The sequence below is a fragment of the Hesperophylax consimilis genome, chromosome 15 (assembly GCF_061612785.1).
Source record: "Hesperophylax consimilis isolate HC1 chromosome 15, BYU_Hcon_1.0, whole genome shotgun sequence".
Lineage (NCBI taxonomy): Eukaryota > Metazoa > Arthropoda > Insecta > Trichoptera > Limnephilidae > Hesperophylax > Hesperophylax consimilis.
The window spans coordinates 23,474,329-23,493,276 of NC_142850.1; the positions used below are offsets into that span (position 1 = coordinate 23,474,329).

Here is an 18,948-nt window from a genome sequence, read left to right on the forward strand (position 1 = left end):
ATTGCCTGCTCATTGATTGTTCACATTCATATTTTGCTGGCACAGATTTTGACCTCTTGTTTAATGGTGCGTGTAATTATGTTGTCACGTCTTGTAATCTGACACTGCAGAAATAAATTTAGTAATCTAATACTTTCCCTGAGAATTATAAATATCGGTTATTTTCAATTATTTCCGGAATATTTGCTACTAAATGAACAAGATTGTACCCACAGATGGTGTCTTAAATACCTACAATTTTAATTATTTCGGAAAGCCTTTCAGCCATTCGTACATGGAGGTACTCCAAGCGACTCGACTTTCGTGCGCTCTTCAGTACCCGCTTAATATGTTGCTAGTGTTCGTAGGTCGACTACGGGTTTGACGTCAGTTGCATTCGGGTCTACTACTCGTTTGACAGAAATGACGTCCGAACATGATTTGATTGTTACATTTGTTCTGTGGGTAGGAAAAATTGTCTACAACATAACAATATTTCCATCAGATCATTAGATCCGCAGTTCCTTTGCGGCAGTTAAAACATCACATTAAAATAAGTTTTGTTTTTGTTCCCTTTTTCCTAGATTTGTCGGGGATGTATTTAACTTCGAAAAGGCGTCCGATGCATTTTATAATAACGGTTTATGTCAGAGATTCATACAATAATAGAAATTATCGTAATGGGTCATGAACATCGAACAAGTATTTTACTAGACAGGGCGTTTGAATATTCAAATTAACACCGAAACCAAAAATTTTGGTTTAAGAAAACATATTTCAAAAAGAAAGCGCTTTATCTCGCAGTCAAAAGGTCGGAAGAAGTATTACTTTTTACCTTTTGTTGGTCTGCGCGGAGTAAATTTGTCTCCCTCATTTGACTCATATTTCAAACACGAAATAGAGGCAGTTAGAGATATGTAAGGTAGATCATCTCTATATGTTGAGACGCGATGCATTTTAGGCTCGCTATTGGCCGATAAACTTAACAAACTGCAACATGGGATTTGAGCGAAAAATGTGTTCTTTATTTCATTTTGTAGGGAACTTGCATTTATATCTTGGCTTTCAAAGTGACGGATCGGAATTCGTTGCGGAGTTTTATTATGAAATTACTCTTCGGTGGTGTTATTTTTAGATTGAAATTAAGTTTAAGAGGGCTAATCTCTTGTTATTATATATCGATGGTCATGAATCATTATTCATATGAAAATTCGCGCACGAAAGAATCGCAAACATCGTTAATTCATACTAATGCAAATCTCTTCCTGCAATACACGCATAAAATTCATTGGCTCCTCCACTTTGACAGTCCATGAAGTTTTGTCGTAGCTCGGCGACAGTTGACACGCTTCCATCCCATATTTCCCTTTGTTTATAGTATTATTTGATAATACATGGCTTCAAACGATGAACCCCAAAGTCCTTAAGGCGGTTATTACATCATTATCTTAATAATCTTGATTATTTCAGATGTAACAATGCGAAGATCAACTTCAGGGAAAAAGAGAAACAGGTTCTGGATCAGATCCTGGGTCCAGGACGATACGACGCCAGGATAAGACCCTCGGGCATCAACGGCACAGGTAGGCTGAAATCACCGATCATAACTATCCACCCTGAAACACCTATCACCACACACCCAACCCTATCCAAAACTGTTGTGTAAATAGAAACGTATGAACCCCTACATCATTTTAGGTTATCATCAGTTCAGACCAAAGTTTTTCGCCCAAAAAGCACAGTAAAATTTTTTGTATATTGTATTATTTCTTTAGGAATCTTCACTGAGGACCAGGGTTTTTAGAAAATTACAGAGCCAGAACAGGGCCAATTAGGGACCACAAGCTTAAACCAAAAGATGGTCACCCTTGCTCTAAAAAGCACAGTTATTTGTAATATTGTAATAACTAATATTTCTAAGGAGATCTTTGACTTGTCTTCTTAGATCCAGGATGGCCCTTATTATAAGGATTAATTTGAATGGAATATGAGTATTACAGTGTTTACCAATGTTTTTTTTATTTAATTCTAAGACAATCTAAAATGAAATCCTGGATGGCCCACATTCTTAGGCATTTCTTTTGAAGATCACAGGGGAATAACAGGATTTATCCATGTGATTTAAGGTTATCACCAACACAAAGCAAATAAAAGCACTGTAACTAATGATGTTACAATTATGTACTAATTCTAAGAAAATTTTAATTAGTTTCCTGAGATCCTGAATCGCCCATTTTCTTAGGATTCATTTGAAAGACATTCATAGGTGCATCACTGGAGTTACCAACGTAATTTAAGGTTACTGTCAGTAAGGGTAAAAAGTTGGTTACTCTGTCTCCAAATAGCACTACAAATATCGTAAATCTTTGCATATTAGTTCAGTTTATCTACACTATTTTGGTTTACCACTAGCAAAGGCCAAAATATAATTTAAATACAATTGAAAAACTGACTTCTTATGTTATTAATTATACGGTACTCATGAACGAGGTGTATGATCAATCAGGTTTTAAAGATTTCTTTTGAGGTGTACACAGGTATAACAGGGTTTTATTAAGCTGTTGCGAAGTCGAACTATGAATGTCTTCTTTTGAGCACACAAGGGGACTGAACAAAAACCATCTTCTTTAATTCTATAACAATCACAAGCTAAAATTTTTCCTTTGTTTTGGTTAACAACCAGGAATCTTCTCAACGTTCTACAATTTAAAAAAAACTGGGACTTGTAAAACTTTCTTAGATTTTCTTTGATTATTTTCTTCTATTATTATGATTTAACGATCAAAGATAAAGTTATGATTTTCTGAGGAATTTTGGTTCTTCTAAACATTGTAATACCCTTTGTCGTTCATCTGGGATTCGATCGTTTCTTGCAATCAGTCTCTATTTTATCTATAGATTGTCAAAGATATCTAATTGTGATTGTTTTTCTAGAAGAACTGCGTAAAATATTGATATGTTTTTATCATAAGGTTCTGAAAGGACACTCCCAAAAACATAGGTTGGGATTCGTTTTGTTGTATTTTTGTAATCTTCCTGTCTTTTCTGTTAGGGGAGGGTTCCATTGTCTTTTGTTGGATTGAAGAGATAATCAATGATGAACGCATTAACTTTTTGGTGGAAACAACCAATAATAGATTTTGTGTTTCCATCAATGTTTTCTCTTCAAGACAGTTGAGAAAGTTCAGGATCTGGCAATTTGGTTTTGATGTCTATAGATCTGTAGATTCGCAAGAGAATGCAAGGTTGATGTAAGCGCAATAAGTAAGATTAAGAAGGGGATGCTTAGATGGTTGGGGATGTAAAGCGAATGAAAGAAGAAAGGTGCATAAGGAGAATATGTGGCGCGAATGTGAATGGTAGTTGAAGTCAGGGGGCGCCAAAGAAGACATGACACGATCAAGTGAACCAAATTCATGTGCTTGGCCATGTCAAGAGTCAGAATAACAAAAGAGTATGTATGGGACGATGTGTGAATGTGAATGTAGCAAGAAGTGTGTGCATTGGCATACATATCGCCTTGGCCTTTTCTGGGTTGTTTGGCGGTCCGTCATCTCTGCCTACTCCTATAGACAAACGGGGCGATTGTTAATTAGTTGCTTAGTTTAAAAAAATAATAATAAAATTTCGATTAAGAGGGAAGTTTCAAAATTATGGAACTCCCCTCTTAGGGGTAACTCTTGTTATTTATTTTTTTTATTTAAGAGTTTAATAAAGCCCCTTTTGTAATAGACAACATTATACAGTTAAAAGGTCATTATTTTTATTTAATTATTGAAGAAAATATTAGCGATTCCCAAACGAAAATCTGAAAAAGAAAAAGATACTCGAAAAGACTCGAACCCAGGACTATTGCCTTGCAACGGGACCCTATCTCCTTCGGTAATATTCAACTGTATCATACTTCGAATAAGAACTACCAACATTGCAAGGGTCCTGGGTTCGAGTTCTAAATATGACTGTATCTTTTTCTGTTTCAGATTTTCGTTTAGGAATCGATAATATTGTCATAATTAAATATTACAATTTGAGGTTTTACTCACTAAGTTATTACATAAGAATACGAATTTAAAAGGGAGTTCATTGATGAGTATGCGTAGATTTTATAGTAGACTAGATAGACATAACACAGTTAATTTTTAAAACATTCAGAAAGATGTACAGAAGTGAAAGAGTTCCAAAAAAAGATCGTGTCGCTGGTTAAAAACTAAAAATATTTTTTTTTAATCCAAGCGATAGCAAATATCTTTATTTGTTAAAATATAAAATATAGACTATAAAAGAATGACATTTTTCATGATTTTAGAAGCAACTTTGGCAATTATTTGTGAGTTAATGTGATTATTTAAAAAAATAGTTTCACTCTGTTTACTTTACTAATATAAAAATTAAGATGATTTAAAAATTTATTTTCATGACCGTAAATTAAAATCACAAACGACCGATTTTCGTTGGAACACAAATTTGTTGGATATAAATTTAATTTTTTACGCAAAAAACGACGTTTATTACGAAGTTTTATTTTATTAATCATTCATTATATTAAATCACAAAATAATTTCAAAGTTGTGTCTAAAATCAAACAAAACTGATTTTTTTTAATGGCCAATATGTCAATATTTTAAACGCAAATAAAAAAGAAGCATATATCCGAACAAGAAATTTGCTAAAAAGAAATTTAGTTTGCTTGAGTATTACGGCCTCAAATCCGAATTTAAGTTTTGTATGATAAAGGCCGCGCAGCCGATTCTCTTAGGAGCATTTGCCAATGTTTTTTTGTTTGTTACTGGAAGTTTTAGATTGCTAAGTAATGCGTTGTATTGCGTAAATGCGATATATTGTAAGGAATTAAATTACAAATTTGTCGTGTGATTAGATGATGATAAGCGTATTTTATGCTGGTGTATAATATTTTTTTTTACGTTTATTAACTAAAAACCTGGCTTATCTCACCAAATATTGATTCTATCGACTTAGAAGTAGACTCATTCGATTCAGCACTAATGAAAACATAATAAACGATACCTCACTCGACCTGGTTTGAAAACATGCATTTTACAAAAATTCCCCTCCTAGAGGGGTGTTCCGCCACTTTTTTGGGCGAGCTCTACAGATCTTCACAGTGCAAAGATAAATGTATGATCAAAGTTTCATGAAAGCATGAATTTAAGCATTTATCAAACCCCTATTTTACCTCTCCTATTAAAAACCATTTTCATTTCATGCTTGAAAAGAAAACGCATTTTGTTTTGTCAGGAGGTGGAAAAAAGATTGATGTTTTCAGTTCCAATGGATATTCTTTGTACCTTTGTAGAGTCATATTTTTGTTGTTATTAAATCCTTTGACAACACTGAAGAGTCAAATTGATAGAATTTTGTTGTTGGCGTAACCATGTGCCCGAATAAGATTAAATTTTTCCTTACTTTTGGTGAAATTGAGCAAACTTCTTCATATATCAAATTTATTTATTGAACGGATAACCTTACATTAGTTTGTTTGGGCCCTAGTTCGTGCGTAAATTGGGGATATATTCTATAAATATTTGATAAAATTAATAGTTCTAAATTAGAAAACCTATCCATTAATGTTCTTGAATCTACTACATTACATTTGTAGTCAATTTTGTGGTATAGACTCATTTGGTTTAAATTTGGTTTTAAAGTAAACTGAGTCCAAATTGAATTTTTTTAGGTATTTAATACATGTTTTTTTTAAATAAGAGGATATGTGCATTTGAATGAATTAAAGAGTGTGTGCCAAGAAAGAATTGTGTGATGGTAAATCCTCTCCTACCCCTTTGGGGAAACGCTGTGTTGTTGTGTTATGTAGAATAAAATAAGGTCAAATGTTATTATTAAATTATTAGTATTTTCGTTTTCAATCGGTTACAAATAGAATTCTTGATGTGAATTTATACAGTCGCGTGCTGAAGAATGGATACGTGTGATTTAAATTTTAAAATTTAAACGTCGTTTATTGCTGTGTAGGTTTTTTAAATAATTAATAGGTGACGTGATAGAAGCAAGGCTACAAATTCACAGTCCACGGTACTGACCACGGGTTCGTGTTACTTTAACTGGAAATAGAAATTGATTTAATTCAAGGAATTTAGTTTCAGTTTTCCATTAAAATTGGGCCATTTCATTGAACTATCCAAAGAGGATATCTAACGTCGGTATAATATATTGCTACGTTCACACGACGAAAAATTCCCACCAATTTATAGTCAAACACTTCGACTATTTTTTAGGATCTTATCCATGGAATCAAGTATAAATATTTGACACGAACTGAGAAGATTAGTTATGTCTCTTTCTAACGGCGAACAAAACACGTCTCATTGCATTATGGAAAAAAATAAAAAAAATACCTGTATGTAAACTAATGTATGAACGCTTGTGGTCAGATCTGTTCCTCAGAGACTCTGATGCTAATGGAATATGATATGTGTGGCTAGTAACGTCCTTTCGAGCCTTGAAGGAGAGGGTTAAAATGGGAACAAATTTAGCAGAGGATCATTCAAAAAGGTTTTCAGCTTATTGATAATATTTAAATTCTTCTTGACACTCTTTAAAAATAATTTCCCTCAGGGGCCTATGCCATCTTGTGAATGATTTGTGAAGGGTCTTTTTAGGGAAACGAAGGAGAGGAGAAGTTCTGGAAGGAAAAGGGTATGAGTAGGAATCTGGGGGGGGATGTGGGTAGGAGAGGTGGGTAGGAATCTGTGGAGGAATGTGGGTAGAGGAGGTGGGTAGGAATCTGGGGGGAATATGGGTAGGAGAGGTGGGTAGGAATCTGGGGGGAATATAGGTAGGAGAGGTGGGTAGGAATCTGTGGGGGAATTAGAGTAGGAGAGGTGGGTAGGAATCTGTGGGGGAATGTGGGTAGGAGAGGTGGGTAGGAATCTGGGGGGAATATGGGTAGGAGAGGTGGGTAGGAATCTGGGGGGAATATAGGTAGGAGAGGTGGGTAGGAATCTGTGGGGGAATTAGAGTAGGAGACGTGGGTAGGAATCTGTGGGGGAATGTGGGTAGGAGAGGTGGGTAGGAATCTGGGGGGAATATGGGTAGGAGAGGTGGGTAGGAATCTGGGGGGAATATAGGTAGGAGAGGTGGGTAGGAATCTATGGGGGAATTAGAGTAGGAGAGGTGGGTAGGAATCTGTGGGGGAATTAGAGTAGGAGAGGTGGGTAAGAATCTGGGGGGAAATATGGGTAGGAGAGGTGTTTATTAATCCCGATCCGGCCTGCCACGCAGTAGTTGGGCAAATGCATCCGCCGCCAAGACCTATACAAACCTCACCCAATTAACCCGTGCACTCCGGCTAAGTCACCAAACGTAACTAACCACTTGGGGTGATCTATGGCAGAGGTGTTGGCTATCCATTAAATGGTTCCCGGGGTGGCGGTACCCATACCCACATCGCAAATTTAAAAAAAAACAGCTATACAGATAATGTATTTAAAAAAATATATAGATACACACACACACACTAATTTAGAGAATTTTTGGTAGATAAAAATATATTAAATGAGTAAAAATTCTAAATGCTACATGTTGACCGGACGAGTCATGACGTCATCGGAACTATCTCCACTAGCTAAGGCAGTTAAAATCATAGCTGATTTGGATACATCTGACGTCACCTAAATTTGGCCCTTTGGATGGGTGTAAAAAAAATTATGAAATAAGCAGTAGGCTGGAATTTCTCCTAAGGAACTTTCAGATATTTAAAAAAAAAATGTTTACTCAGTTATGTTTTTCAGAAAATCATTAATGCAAATTATCCATATAGTCCATCAGGCCCCTTTCTAATAATATGTACTAATGTTGTGTTAAAACTGTGACACAGACCCATTGAACTATTCTTTGTATGAACTAGGTCCGTATTAATTATGAAATTGACCTTATCGTGCGATAATTATAACAAGGGTAACTACATACACCATGATATTATGTTATATGGATTTGCATGTAATGGGCATATCCACATTGACAATAACATATCTAAGTACATAAATCTGGCTTAATATAAATTTTTCAAACAACCCTTTCTCGAACTTGTTAAAAGATAATCAAAAACATGTCGTTGAATACAGCTCAAATTTAATAGCTAATAATGACAGAGAGCGAATTAAAGATTTTTTTGTTAAAACTTATAGCTAACAAATAAAATTAACTCATGAGAGTAATTAAAGATTTTGCAGTATACAGGGTGTATCGGCAAGTACCCGACAAACTTTAACCAGCTATTCCTCAGCACATTTGGAGTAAAAAATGTTATGGGCGCTTTGCTGTCCGGTAACATTTTTTTTCCATTAAAAACAAAAAATAAATAAAAAATCCACACTCCGTCACTGTCATTTGCATTGTTTCTCGTGTTCAACAGCTGTTATTGGCAAGTGTGTCAAAAAGTGTCCTCGCTCTTTCGTACACACCAAATAATAATAGTTAAAAATGAGACGAATGGTGCCGTGCCATTTCGTTGTGCGTACGTACATTATTCAACGAAACTCGAACAAAATATTGCCAGATGGGTTTTAAAACTTTGACAAAGGATAAAACATTGGTGACATGTGGTGAAAATATGAATAGTAAATTTTTTATTAAAAAAAAATGTTACCGGACAGCAAAGTGCCCATAACATTTTTTACTCCAAATGTGCTAAGGAATAGCTGGTTAAAGTTTGTCGGGTACGTGCCGATACACCCTGTATATAAACAGATAAAGAGAAAATTAAAGATTCTGCTGCCAAAGTTAATAGCTAACCAATAAAAGTGATTCAGGAAAGCAAATGAAAGATTTTTCAAATCTTTGAACACCTCTTTTGAATTTTACACAAATAATATATTATGAATTTTAAATGAAATAAAAATATTTTTTTAACCACGTAACCATTAACATTACTTACTTACTTTTAACAGATATTATTTGTATAATTTAAAACACAGATGTACACAAAACAAAAACAAAAAAATCTGTAAGCAACTGGTATCATTGAGTAACTTACAGCAGACATGCGTAGGTGACTAAGTCAGCTATGTAAAAAACTCATTTTGCCTTGCTACCTATTCAACTTTGGTTGTATGACGACATTTTTGTTCTGTAACTGCAAATCAAGTTAACTGCAATTAAGTAATTTAAAAAATATTTTTTATTAAGTCTTTCATAATCAAAGCACAAATCAAAATTTTACTGTAGAGGTGTCCATGAAACCTCTCTTTCTGTGACAAAAGGAGGTTTCTAACGGATTTACCAGTGGTATACTTTAACTCAGATTTGCGATGAGACTTAACCTATTCAACCGAGGGAAAATTCAAACAACGTTATCTAAAAATAACAACGTTACAGGAGAACACTTAAGACACGCTAAAGACGTTAAAGTTCAAAGCTAAAACATATTATTGTATAATCATGTATTATAAATAAAAATGTAGAGCTTGAAAATGACGAATGCGTTTGACCCGTCGTGCACTGCGTAACTTTGGTGAAGTTATTTGGAATATTTCTGAAATCCAGAATGGCTAACTCCTACCAAAATGAGTTTGAGCACATTGACTACGAAGCAAATTCTTTGTTTGGAAGACTTTGAATTAAATATATCCTTTACTGAGACAATGCAAAGTGTAGTGTTGAGTCTTCTGTAGAGTTGTAGTTTTGTAGATAAGTTGTTTAACTGTCTATTGGATTGTTTTGTCTGTGGATGTGTCCATCTTGATGTCGGTGTTTTGTGTGCCATACTGTTGTACTCGTCATCTCTAGATGGACCCGCCGTTGTACGAATTAACACCTTTGTCAGAAGCATCACCACCATTAGCGACATTAAAATGGTAAGTCTCCAATTGGCACCTCTACCAAAACGAATACTCCAGAACGAAAGAGGATGGAATCGGCCAAATCCTCAATTCCTTGCGCTTCTATACGCTAACTACCAAATTCACCTAAAAATATGGAAAAATGTAAGAAATGTTGCTCTAAATCTCCAGAAATTGGAAACGTTACTAAACCATATCATAAATACATGTTGAATGTCGATTGTCTAATCTTTATTTACCATGTTTAACGAATATCTTAATATTTACTTAATTGTGACGGCTAAGATGTTTAGTACAAGATATTTAGCAAATACTCCTAGTAGTTCTGTGAACCGTACATAAAAGCACTCTAATGTTCTCTTATTTTATTAATCAAAACCAAAAGTTCCTCTGAAATCATAAGATTTGTAAGAAGCTTCTTAAATACCTACTTACTTAATTTTAACCATAAATTGAATGTAACGTTTATATTTTAAAATAAAGAGTTACATAATTTGTTCATTTCAAACACTTCTTTTGTAAAACTTTCTTCAGACACTATAATATTGAAAAACCGAATAAGAAATTCCGAACAAACACGGCGATTTCAGATTTGAAAAAGCATTTATGGTGATTTAGAGATAAAGTCTTCGATTGAAGAATACATTTCGCAAAGACATTTTCATGTGTATTTGGTCACTAGTTTGTAGAACCGCCAAGTTAATAGCAGGGAAATATAATCCTATAGACGACAATGACCTTCAAATTTGCAAGTATCAATTTAAATAATAGAGACGAAACAAGAAAATTTGTGCGGTAATTGTGACAATTTTAGCTGGCAAGAAATACAGCTCAACATATTTGGCTCCATATTTTGTCGAAATTATAATATATAGAGAAGAGACTAAATAGACCCCAATATTTTTGTTTGAAAATATACCATCTCTATATCATTTCAAAACAGTTATTGAAATTCTCAAAACACACATGGAGACACAATATCATGTCTGTGGTCTGCCAAATTTATAAAAATTCACTGTCTTGTATAGAATTATTTTCTCCTAAAGAGTCAGTTTCCAATCGAAACACTCTCGAAGTGTTTCGATTGGAAGATTTTGGAAAATATGCACGACTTTGTTGCACTTCTATTTTACCATGAAAGTCTAAATTCAAAAGTGAATTCTGCATTTTTTCAATTAAAGTTTTATTAAAATGAAGAGATGAAGCAGAAAATATATCTTATGTTATTCATGTTTATTAAAAGTTACAATAAATACGACTTTCTGTGAATTTTAATAACGATGTCTGCTGACAAACTTGCAAAACTGCTGACAAACTGCAAAACTGCTAACAACTACAAAATCTGCTGACAAACTGTTTAGCAGCAGTTTAGCAGCTGTTGAGCAGTTTAGCAGGTTTAAATTGTAAAATAAAAAAATATATATTGTAATTCGTAATTGCAGCAGTTCTTCTATGATGTCAAAAAAGTTTTAAATAAAATCTTGTAATCTATGATGGTTAGGTTACGATAGCTGCAATCAGTTAAAAATGTACCACACCTACAGAAATCATTGTTTTTATATCAATTAATCAAAATTTTCAAAGTGACGGACAAGTGCATATTTACTAAGATTTCATTATTAAGCTGTACGTTCTCGTTGTTATACGTAATCCGCCGATGAAACCCTCAAATCTTATATATTTTTTGTGGATAGTAAGTGTGCTTGTATAATTTTTGGTTCTTGAACATGTATGCATTAATCAATGTGTTTTTTTAATGTTTTATCTGTAGGCGTCAATGGGTGTGATATTTAGAAGCTGTTATTCCCCTTCTTGGAGATATCTAGATTTTAAACATCATTCAGGTGGAGAAGATGATTTCAATAAATGGGAAAAATTATTTCAAATTAATCAGATTTAAAAAAGCTCAATGCAGCACCCTAAAATGATGTTAATTTCTCGAACATCGGAACTGTTGCATGCCTACATCCAACTATTCCATCCCCTTTTTTAACTTTTCGTAATCGGTTTTACTTTCATACATCTTATTAAATTAATGAGGTTTGATATTTTGAAAACGCCAAATCAGCAATGATGATTTATTTGATGATTCTGCAAATAATTTCACATTAAATGTTTCATCACACAGATGTTCTTAATGAGAGCGCAGGTGTGGTAATGTGACACCTGCTCATAACTGTTGTATGTGTTTATTTTTCCACATTTAGGTTTATTCGAAAAATGGTTTCTCGGTCTTTTGAAACCAAGTGAAAATGCAAGTGGTATATTTAAGTTATTGTATGCTATTTGCATCCTGAATGTTAATAATAATTACACATGACACCAAAAACCATTATCTATCACCTTCAACTCTTTCCATATCGATGTGTTTTTATTTGCATATGTGATTTTATAACTGTTTCACACAAACTATTGAACTATGTACTATTATATAACATTTATGAAAAAATATACCTTACTCCGCAAAACTAATTATTTGATGTCTATATGGATTTGCATGATTATTGGACACATTCAAATTGGAGCCACAAATACGCAAAATTAAAAAATATATATTCCTTTTGTCACTATCCCACATTCAATCAAAACGTATAACATGAATAAAAGTTTCAGTAACAAATAATAACGTGAACTATTTAAAACTTTAGATAAACAGTCATAAAACAATAAACTTTAAAATATCAAGGATAGGCTCAAATAACATATAATGACAAAATAAAGTAACATAATAATTTATTTATAGTCAGATGCGATTTATTAACCTTCTAGCTTAATATGAAAAATGTTTTGATCGGGAGTTTTGATCAAGATATATATGTGGTAATACTCTAGTTCGTTTCTTATATGGTCTGCTTTGATGACCCCGAATAAAAAATAAAAAAATTACCAACGGCCCCAGATCGGAGCCTTGCGACATTTCGGTTTTCATAAACTCTTGCGATGCCTTGGTGTACGTTTTGTTGAATTACCTAAGAAGGTCCAATCTGGATGTGTCCATGTGTATGTCCGTGTTTTGTGTGCCATACTGTTGTCTCGCTCCTCTTCAGATGGAGCGGCCGTGGTACGAATTAACCTGTTTGTGAGAAACATCCTCACCATAAGCGACATTAAAATGGTAAGTCGCCTTCAGGACATCCTTACAACCATAAACCAGTCAAAGCCACTTTTTTTACTTTCACGAGTTGTCAGATTCAGGGAAACTTTAACTCATATTCGACAACAATTTATATGCCAAAAATGTATCAAAGGTTACTTTTTAACCAATCAAGAGTATCTTAACAAATGACAGAGCGAAAATTGAAATGGATAAAAAATGATCTTTTTTGAATTCAAAATATATTGTGTCTGTCATCAATCAGAACTTGAGTCTTTGTTGACACTGTTATTAAATTTGCAGTGTAATGTTATTACATTGTTAAAAAATGGCCTTTCATACAAACGTAAATTTGGTCATTTGCGTGTGTCAGATAAGGTCTTTCTGATAAAAATCTTCACTCTTTTTTTACTCACTGAGTGTTGGCACTTGTTCATAATTTTAATTTGGGGTTTAACTTTTTTACTTAGGATTTGGTAAACTTTTGAAACAGGTATTAAATAAAATTCTTTTTATTCTTTTCTGGGTTATAATTTTGTTTTTGTTTTTGAATTCGTATGCTGTAATAGATTTATTTTATTTTTTAAAGTATGCGTCTATCGCTGTGATAATTAGATGCCGCTTTTCTTATTCCCTTCAATAACGAAGATTTGTGACATCATTAAGACTAAAACGATGATTGGCCTTTGAAAGTAATCTTGTAGAATTGGACTTAGGCAAACGTAGAAAATCATTCATAGGTAATGTTTACCACTTTCTCTAAACTATCACTAAAAATTTATACTAACAAATATAGCCCATACAGCATATTAACATCTGTCGCCAATTCACGTCTCAACAACTTGCAAATGCTGCATTACAGCATTAAATCAACAGTATTGAATCATTAATTCTCTTGAACCCTACGTTTACTGGTATTGGTAAAGAAAGAAAGTTCCTATACAATAATTACACAACCTTCAGTGGTATTTTTTTTGCAATAAGTATAATTTAACATGCGTAACCAGATTAAAGTACCTCATATTGTCAAATTAAATTACTAACAGCCTTTGGCCGCAAAAATTCGAGAACTATTGGCATTTATTATAATGTGTTTTAATAAAAATTCATTTATGCCCTATGCCTATAAAGTTGAAGATTTTCAAATTAAACCCAAGTTAGACGAAACAATTTAAGGAACTGTATAATTCAGAACCGCGTTGCAGTAATTTGAGGTGCATTCAAATGTATCTCTTTAAATAAATTAAATTATCAATGCTTTATTCATGGGGTGAATCTAGAGATAAGCGAATGATACCACAGCAATACATACTAATAAAACAATATTTCTACATTCACTGCACCGTTAAAATCACCCGTCAAAGAGAAGGAAGCAAACATACATACGTACAGTCACCTAAAATGATGGTTATTTCTCTAACACTAACATTACTGCATGCCTTCATCCAATTTACCATCTATTTAGCTACTGTTTTTAGTATTTTGGAAATGTTTTCTTTACAATCATATACGGTCTCCTTAAATCTGATCAGAGAAGGCTGACCTTTTACTACTTCCCAACTCCTCGTAGGGTCTCTAGTTCTTACCCTTTTCCCATCTCGGCAAATATCACCTTCCTCCATAAAGCCATGGCGCATATGATTGTACTACTTTTGGTTTTGGTTTTGGTTTGACATTATGACTGCCAATAGAAGAAAATTGTTGCAATTTTTTTTTTCAATAGAACATTATTTTTTTTTCTAAAATGTTACAGTGTGCAATTCAAAATTTTCCTTCCTTTTTTGTAAGTGGTTGATTACTTTTGAGGTTTTGCAAATTCGATACTTTTCCATTGGTTCGGATGAGTGGTTGTTTCTTGCTTAGAATTTCAACTTTACAGAATCGGGTAGCTGTTATCTTCCCGTAAGTATATTTCATATTATTATCGTGTTCCTAAGAGTTCTGTGGATTAAAACAACTATTTCGGTAAGTTTTCAAAGCTGTTTGATGGCGAAGCAAAAATGTAACAGTACCTACAAAAGCTTTTTTAACACATCAAAATAACTCACACAAATACTTATCGTTTACGCCAAAAAAAGAAAATTCTCAGACTCATACAATGGAATTCTGGGCTTTGGAAATATCTTCGTACTGGTATAAATATAATGTATCGCTTTTATGTTACGCTTTTCGGTTTACTTTTTTGTGATATATTTGTGTTGTTAATTTAAGTCCAGAATATTTTTTAAACTAATTTTATAAGGAAGCAAAAAAACAACATTTTGAGCATAATGCTTTGTACTAAGAGATGAAACGATAAAGTATTGTAATAATGACTAGAATAGTCCCAAACGATTGTGCTAAACGGTGTATAGTAGAGGTCCAAGAGATGATCCTCGTGGAACACCTGATATGAAATAAATCATTTGTTTGTTTTCCGATGCCTCGCTAGAGGGACCTGCCATTGTCCGGGTCAACATATTTGTGAGAAGTATCTCAAAGATCGACGACGTCACTATGGTAAGTTCTGTGGCACAGAAGCTCTGAAAAACAAAACCCTTACAGTAACGACGAAGTTTATTTTTTACAACGGTGACTCAGGTATGCAGCCAAAAATATTTGACGCCCTTTTTTAATTCCTCAAATTGCTCTGTTTCTCAGTTCCAAGAAGATACAGTTTTTATTATTTATTGAATCATTTATTTATTATTGTCAAAACAAAGGGAAAAAAAGTTACTGAAGATAAATAATATAATTTTGAAGAACTTGGCGGTATTTTTGGCTGTGAAATTCACAAAAAGTTCTCCTGATACATCTACGAAAAGCACCTTATTATCTCACTTTGTCACCACTTTCTGGGGATCGAGGGCCACAGCTTGTTTCGATTTATGAATGCTCTGAACATCCGGATGTTTTCAACACCAAACAATCGATCGTACACTTAATTTTTATTTACGTTTTATGTTTGATTTCAATAATTAGCCTTCCAGTATTTATTAGCGTTTCGTATTTTTTTTGTTTTGAATATATGTGGATTTTTAATATTGGTCTAAAGATGTCTAGTTATATTATCGTAGTATTTTATTGGTCAGAGTTCGTAAAACGTTCCTCGTTACCTTGGTTCATCTCATTGTCTGTCATCTGTGTACCGCCTGCGGGTTCATCAGCACATATTCCTTCTCACTATCCCTCAGATCTTTTAGACATCTCTTGATGTCCTCTTCATCTGCTAAGTATCTAGTGTCACTGGAGGTTTCTCTGTGGTAATAGTGTAGATTGAGAATATTTGCGGATAGCCGGATATGAAGCGCGCGCCTCCATAGTTCGTCTAGATTGACCAGTTGACAATCATCTCATCACAAGCGTCGTGCTGCTGGGTGTGCTTTCCTTTTTTACAATCTTTATTTATTGCCTATTCATTTTTTTTATCAAAAAACAAATTTTTAACTCTATTGTAGGGGAAACATTTCTCTCCCATCAAAATTGGAAAAGTAACTTGTTTGACTGTTCCTATAATAGGTGTATGCCAAAGAAACCAACAGATGGGGCTTTTTGATACCCAGAGGTGTTTAGTAATGATATTTACATTTATAATAGTCATTTTCTTGTCATGCAAAGGCTACCGTGAAATTGTCGACTGGTTTGCTGTTGTAACTGTGCATGTGGGTCCAAAACGTCCTTGTTATCATCATCATCTCTTATCATGTATTTATAAAACTGTGCTTGTTTTACAAAACCTAATTCATATTTTGGATTAAATATTTCCACCATCTCCTTCCATTCGTCAAATGATGTAAATTTGACATCATTTTCACAAAACTATTCGTGACTACTTAAAAATTATCAACACAACTCACAAAAAAAAATTCTAACATTAATCGTGAATGATTTTAGAAGCCTGTTAGAGGAAAACATTTTTTAAAAGCAAAGAAAGAAAACCTAGTCAAATTTTCTTATTCTTTATCATTACTATAGGCAAGAGTTTAAGTAAGACGCAAACTCTGATTTATTTTACAAATAAAGGTACCGAAATAATAGAAACAAAAACTGGATAACATTTTCTTTTTCAGGAATTAAAAGTAGAATTAGCTCACACACTATCATCTATCTATATCAAACATTAAAAATTCCATTATTCTTTATTTTTTTGAAAGGCGACGGTCCGACGGTTGTTCGTGTCAACTTCTTTCTGCGATCCATCAGCAAAATTGATGATTATAAAATGGTGAGTGAGACATCGCCAATGAACCCGTTCAGCCCCGACCCTAAGGACATCCATCCATACATCTCCCGCATCATTTCTCCGTACACGGCACACGCACGAAACTCGCGACATGTCAACAAACCATATTGACCCAGAAACTGGACTCTTCCGGATGGCCTATCTTTCTGTATTTGACAATGAAAAACCAATCAACCAGAATCTTACTTCTTTGCCACTTATTCATCTGCGTCCTGGGATCACCCAGGTTCCATGTCCACACTTTTTTAAATCGATGTTTTTATATAATATTTTAATTTTGCACAATAATCATCAATCGCATGAAATACTATATATAATTATATGTTGCAAGGTCACGAAATTTCCATATACAAAAAGCAACCCCTGATTTGGCTAAACTGCTAATTTTTGGACATGTAACCTCAGCGGATCAAGGACCCAAGTCAATAACCATGGAAAAAGATAAAGATCATTTTAGTAATCATTGTGGTTTTGTGACATGCACAAAAGAGCCGTGTTGGTACCAGAGGTTGAATGGATGGATATTCCTTGCGCTAAGGGGTGGACTCGTTCCACTAACTGTGTCTCTGTTCGTGTTTCTGTTTTGTTATACTAATAACTAACGTTGGATGTCTGATATTGTGAATTTGCGATACATACATTTTGTTTAACATGATGAAGGGATGTGACTAACTTCTTGACGTGTATCGGTACTCAGACTTGAAATTTGATTTTTTTTTGTAATCGACATTTTATTTTTGTGTCGTATCTTTTTTTCAAATCGAAAAGTGGAAATGGACTAAAAGCTGGGAAATATGCTCACAAAGTAAACATGACTTTTTTGATTGACAAAATAAAATGGCATAATGTGTCGATCTCGCTTTTCCTTAAAAGGGTTACTATATAATTTACGGGGAAAGAATCGATGAAAGAGGCATTTTGATATGAAACAGTACAAAACGTTCAACACTTTAGAATGTGTAGGAAACAATTGACAAATTTATTATTATTACTGATTATTAACCTAGAGTTACATAATTTATATTCCACTTTTATTATATCAGAACATAGCTAAAATTCCATAATTTAAACAAAAACATATTAGTAAAATAACCAGCATGGTGCAAGCTTGCAAGGTCCACAGAATTGTGGAAAATTCAGTTGAAACTGCAACACGAGCAAGACCTCTTTGTATTCATTTCCACCCGTCGATAAAGCAGACAACTGTGTCATAGCGCCGCAGGGCGCGTGCGCAGCTTCTGGAACACTTGCCACCTGATAGCACATCCCCACTCCCCACCCGCCCGAGGAACTATACTTCATTCCTCGGCAAACTACACTGATTAATTAATCAACCTCTGCCATTGCAAATGCACCTAAAACATCAATTAAAAGCTCAAGCTTCCAGGATATATCAAAATTACCGAACCCATTCATGTACAAAATAATATATTATTTTATCTATGCGGCAGTCCAAAAGCACATTAGTTAGTCTTTATACAAAATTATCTGATTCTTTTTATTATTTTGTTACCTATCTCCATATCAATGCCCCTTTTATGACGGGACATAATTTAACCATATTTTACTCTATTCAATTGGGTATCTCCGTTTTCCAGTGTCCATCAAAGTTCTGAAAGGTATTTAACTTTATTTCAAAAGGAGGCTTTAGACCCTTTTCGAATATGTGTATTATGTATTGAGATTGACAAGCCACATATAAAACTCACGACGATTCATCAATTTGTGTTATCGTTCATTCATTCATCTTATTTCTATTTCACAAAATATGCATCGATCCTCTCACACCTTCATGAATCGCCCATTTTAGTGTCACTCATCCAAAATATCAAATGTCG

At 33.8% G+C, this 18,948-nt stretch overlaps 1 protein-coding gene across 10 annotated transcripts in view; it reads left to right on the forward strand.

The window, feature by feature from the left end:
• LOC149417511 (glutamate-gated chloride channel) overlaps window positions 1-18,948 on the forward strand; it is an 87,625-nt gene that overhangs the window by 52,602 nt on the left and 16,075 nt on the right. For 5 of the 10 annotated variants that reach the window (XM_089640345.1, XM_089640348.1, XM_089640351.1 and 2 more), the window contains 2 exons: window positions 1,450-1,562; window positions 17,022-17,092. In XM_089640345.1, the coding sequence (XP_089496471.1) occupies window positions 1,450-1,562; window positions 17,022-17,092 (184 nt within the window). Of the gene's footprint in view, window positions 1-1,449; window positions 1,563-9,337; window positions 9,810-12,841; window positions 12,910-15,319; window positions 15,388-17,021; window positions 17,093-18,948 lie in introns of those variants that run through there. The other 5 variants (XM_089640346.1, XM_089640349.1, XM_089640353.1 and 2 more) reach the window with 3 other exon arrangements.